The sequence below is a fragment of the Amia ocellicauda genome, chromosome 6 (assembly GCF_036373705.1).
Source record: "Amia ocellicauda isolate fAmiCal2 chromosome 6, fAmiCal2.hap1, whole genome shotgun sequence".
Taxonomy (NCBI): Eukaryota; Metazoa; Chordata; class Actinopteri; order Amiiformes; family Amiidae; genus Amia; species Amia ocellicauda.
The window spans coordinates 48,271,318-48,276,317 of NC_089855.1; the positions used below are offsets into that span (position 1 = coordinate 48,271,318).

The 5,000-nt window shown below is 52.3% G+C and overlaps 1 protein-coding gene across 1 annotated transcript in view; it reads left to right on the forward strand.

The window, feature by feature from the left end:
* gcat (glycine C-acetyltransferase) overlaps window positions 1-3,146 on the forward strand; it is a 4,262-nt gene extending 1,116 nt beyond the window's left edge. The window contains exons 2-9 of the mRNA XM_066707410.1: window positions 271-401; window positions 1,292-1,393; window positions 1,482-1,628; window positions 1,760-1,914; window positions 2,048-2,130; window positions 2,293-2,464; window positions 2,636-2,757; window positions 2,910-3,146. Of these exons, the coding sequence (XP_066563507.1) occupies window positions 271-401; window positions 1,292-1,393; window positions 1,482-1,628; window positions 1,760-1,914; window positions 2,048-2,130; window positions 2,293-2,464; window positions 2,636-2,757; window positions 2,910-3,061 (1,064 nt within the window). The 3' untranslated portion in view covers window positions 3,062-3,146. The remainder of the gene's footprint in view (window positions 1-270; window positions 402-1,291; window positions 1,394-1,481; window positions 1,629-1,759; window positions 1,915-2,047; window positions 2,131-2,292; window positions 2,465-2,635; window positions 2,758-2,909) is intronic.
* Window positions 3,147-5,000: the final 1,854 nt, after the last annotated feature.

Genomic DNA, 5,000 nt, shown 5'->3' on the forward strand with positions numbered 1-5,000 from the left:
TCAGTGCATGGGGCCACAGGAAATAACCTCATCCACTGTCTCTCCCTCCCTCCCATTCTCTCTCTCAGTGTCTCTCCCCTGGTGTTCAGTGACAGACACGCACACAAGGCCGCTGCACTGAGGCAGTCAGTGTGGTAATGACACACTTGTATCAGCCCCACGCTGCACTGCACACTGTCCTCTCTCTCTCTCTCTCTCTCTCTCTGGGCAGTGTGCAGTAGCTGTGTGTGTATTAACCCCTCCCTGTCCATCTCTCCCTAATTCCCTCAGACATCCTGAATTTCTGTGCCAATAACTACCTGGGTCTGTCCAGCCACCCGGCGGTGATCGAGGCCGGCGTGGCGGCGCTGCAGCAGTACGGGGCCGGGCTGAGCTCAGTGCGCTTCATCTGCGGGACACAGGTGAGGGGCAGCGCTGACTGAGCACGTGTGACTGAGTACGTGTGACTGAGTGTGTGTCGCACATTCAAACTGGAGGGGGGGGCTGAAGAAGTGTCGACCGGGGGGCGGACGTATTGTCGGAGGAAGGACACCCAGCCCCCTCTGTGCACGGCAGTGTGTCAGGACAGTACAGTATGTGTGTGTGTGTGACTGTTTCTCTGTGTGTCGGGACAGTACAGTGTGTGTGACTGTATTATTATTATTATTTGTATTTCTTGGCAGACACCCTTATCCAGGGCGACTTACAACATAAGTGCAAACAAAGTGCAAAAATACACAAGTACAAGGCATCAATCATTACAAATTCTAATTCAACTAAAACATAGCAATTCAAAATAATACATTTTACAAATTCCAATTTCCAATTTACACAAGTACAGTAAGAGACTTCCTACATCCTGGACGGTAAAGCTAAGTGCTGTCAAGATGTAGGGTTACAGACGAGGGCTACGGGAAAGGGAGCAAGGAGGAAAACAATCAAGAACGTGAGGAGCATAATAAGCTGAAGTGCATCTAGCAGGGATAGAGGACTAATATTACAAGTGCTGTCGGAAGAGATGTGTCTTGAGTAAGCGCCGGAATGAGGTCAAGGACTCTGCTGTTTTGACTTCGGTGGGCAGGTCGTTCCACCATTTAGGGTTCAGGGATGAGAAGGAGCGGCTCTGGAGGAAGGAGAGTGGAGAGGAGGCAGAGTTAGTCTTCTGGCACTGGAGGAGCGCAGTGGTCTGGAGGGAGTGTATGGAGAGACGAGGGTCTGAAGGTAGCTTGGTGCAGTGTGGTCGAGACAGCGGTAGGTGAGGGTTGAAGTCTTGAACTGAATGACTGTATGACTGTATGTTTCTGTTTGTCAGGACCTGCACAAGGCTCTGGAGAAGAAGATCGCTCAGTTCCATGAGCGGGAGGACGCCATCCTGTACGCCAGCTGCTTTGACGCCAACGCAGGACTGTTCGAGGTGCAGAGGGACTGACCAACCGACTGACACTTATTAACTGACCGACTGACTGACTGACACACTGACACACAGGCTCTGCTCCTGTCAGGTCTTGCTGACCCCAGAGGATGCCGTCCTATCAGACGAGCTGAACCACGCGTCAATCATTGATGGGATCCGCCTCTGCAAGGCCCAGAAGTACCGGTACCGGCACCTGGACCTGGACGACCTGGAGAACAAGCTAAAACAGGCCCAGGTACTGATGTGACAGCGCTGCCCCGATGATACTGGTGCTGACCCAGTACACTGTAACTGCCTCTCCCTCTCTCTCAGTGCAGGGTGCAGTGCGTATTCACCCTCCCTCCTCTCTCCCTCGCCCTCTCTCAGAGCCAGCGCCTGCGTGTGATCGTGACCGACGGCGTGTTCTCCATGGACGGGGACGTGGCGCCGCTGCGGGGGCTGTGTGATCTGGCAGAGAGATACGCGGCGCTGGTCTTCATAGATGAATGCCATGCCACCGGCTTCCTGGGGGAGAGGGGCAGGTAGACAGGCTCAGACATTGAGCTCCAACTGCCCTGACAGAGGGACAGAGGGAGGTCCATGTGTGTGTCAGAGTGTCAGTGTGAGCGTGTCGTGTTTGTGTCTCAGTGCTGCTGTTCCCCTCCTGTCCTGCAGGGGCACTGATGAGCTGCTGGGGGTGATGAACAGAGTGCACATCATCAACTCCACCCTGGGCAAGGCTCTGGGGGGCGCTGCCGGTGAGACTGACTGTGTGTCCCTTTGTCCTTGGGTGTCCCCAAGTGTCTCTGTCCCTCCCTCCCTCTTCTTGTCTTTGTTTCGGTCTGTCTTTAACTCTTTCATTGTTTCTCTATTGATCTATAACCTGTGCTGTGTGTATTAACTCTGTCTCTCTCTCTCAGGGGGCTACACGGTGGGCCCGAAGCCCCTGATCGACCTGCTGAGGCAGCGCTCGCGGCCATATCTGTTCTCCAACACGCTCCCCCCGCCCGTGGTGGGCTGCGCCAGCAAGGCCCTGGACCTGCTCATGGCGTCCAATCAGATTGCTCAGAGCATGGCAGCCAAGACCAAGAGGTGGGCTGGCAGGAGGGGGTGCTGTATGGTGTGCGATTGCTTAATGTATATTGGCTATGTATCCATCTCTTTTCTGTGTGTTTCTCCTTCTCTGTTTCTCTACCTCCCTCTCTCTCTCTCAGTGCAGTGGGTGTGTGCAGTAACCCCTCTCTCTCTGCCTCCCTCTCTCAGGTTTCGCAGTGGAATGGCCCAGGCTGGGTTCACGATCTCGGGGGCAGACCATCCCATCTGCCCCGTGATGCTGGGGGATGCCAGGCTGGCCTCCCAGATAGCTGAGGACATGCTGAAGAGAGGTGAGAGCTGGAATCCGTCTCCTGTCCCTCTCTCTGTCCAGTTCAGTTCAAGAAAGCGAAAGACAAAGTGACATCAGGACAATGGGGAACAACACATCCATCATTATACACTGATGATTCTCTCTCTCCCTCTCTCTCTCTCTCTCCGGCAGGCATCTACGTGGTGGGCTTCAGTTTCCCTGTGGTGCCGCGGGGCAAGGCTCGTATCCGGGTGCAGATCTCGGCAGCGCACAGCGACGATGACATTGACCGCTGCGTCGACGCCTTCCGCGATGTCGGCCGCCTCCACGGCGTTGTCCCATAGGCAGATAGGCCATAGGCTGCAGATGAGAGGGAGGGAGAGCTGTTACTGAGAAGATGAGACAATAAAGTTGTGAGAAGGCACCTGCGAGGAGATTGTGTTGTCGCTTGTCTCTATGAGAAGTGTGCTGGTGGATTTGTGCACTTTTGGTCCCAAGACCCACACATTGTTACACACTCACACACAGTCCCATTCATTATAACACACACACACTGACTGACTGTAGTTTGTGTGTGAGTGTATCATACAGGTAATAAAACCCAATTTAGACTTTTAATCAACAGTGAGTCTGCGGTGGGTGAATGCTATGGTGTGTGGAAGTAAACGAGTGTTGTAGCTGTGAATGTTTCTGTACATTATTATTAGTACAGTACACACACACACACTGATTTGTCTGTATAAGAGGGGTTTCTTATTCTCTGTGTGCCTCTGTCTGTCTAATCGGCTTGTCTATCTGTCTGTCTGTGTCTGTGTATCTGTCCAGTTTTGGTCCAGTGTTGTTGTAAGAACACAGTATTCCAGAAGCACAGGACTGATATTGAGCTTTGACCTTAAGAGGCTTCCGTAGGAATGCCGATCAGACCGTGAGGCTCCTCCAGGTCAGAGCAGCTCGGGAGCATGGCTGGCCTCACTGAGGCCCTTGTGTGGCTGGGAGGCGGGCTTGTGTCGGTGTGTGCGTGTGTGTTTGTCTGTCCAAGTGTGTGAGTGGGGTGTGGGTGGATGGGGTTGTTGGATGGAAACCCTAGACGGCCCCGCAGATTCAGAGCCCCAGACTAGACTGCCAGTCTTAGAACCTCGGCCTCTCGGAGAGGGAGAGGAAGTGGAAGAAGGAGGTAAGAAGGTAAGGGTGCCCTCCACCAGCGGCAACCAGCTGAAACAGAGAGTAAACAACATGCAGGCATATGCGGGATATTTATGGGCAAAATAAATAATGTACCTTTAAATCCAGCTTTTTCAACAACCTCTTTCCTCCTTATATGGCTGGTACTTTTCACAAGAACAGTTTGCAGCCTTTCAGCTGCTCGTTCCCCTCTCTTTCTGTTTCTGTCCTGCAGAGAGCCAAGCTGAGGTGCCTGAACGCTGGCTGCAGTGTGTGTGTGTGTCTAATGCAGAGCTTCACTTCTGTCCCAGTGTGCAAATCACCAAATAAGAATCCCAGGAGTGAGAGGCTGAACTGGGTCTCTGTCTCTGCCGTGTGGCCAGTTGGGTAATTGCACAGATCCAGGCAATGGCATTGCAGGAAAGTGTCCCGCTCCCTTCCCTCCCACAGAAAGCACACACTGAGGCAAGTTTACTGAACTACAACAGCCCTGGTCTTCACCGAGTCTAAACACTCTGTCACTCAAGCACACCAGTCCGGTCTGACTGGCGTTAGTGGGACGGCAAGTGTATGCTCTGTTTTTTATCACAATGCTTAATAAAGGTACACTTCTGCATTCAGATAGTAACGGCCTGTTTGGACTTTCAGGGACACAATTCACTTCCACTTCTCCAGATTCAGGTGTTCAGTTTCACCTGATGAGTCGGGTCTCGGTGTGGCATGGCTCAGAAACGCAGGAGACGCACTGGACACTGCTAGACCTGTGCTAATGACATGCGTGTTCATTCTGTAGGGTTTAAAGTCAAATTGTAATTCTCCAGTGTGAACCTGGTGGTGACACAGTCATGGACATTAGCATGATCAGGCAATGGGGATTCGGGGGAGAACATGTGACACGCAGTTGTCTGTCAGCAGTGTAGTCTCCCGCTGTGGGTAACACACTGACACACAACAGACAACTCCTCCCCGTGCAGAGCGCAGAATAAAGACAGAGCCTTCAACAGAGAACAAGTTTGACAATTTATAATGTCTATTATATTCATCACACCTGGATTTCAACCTTTATTTTACATTGAAAGCAAGTGTCTGAGGACAGTGCTGGACCATCTGACATGAACCTAA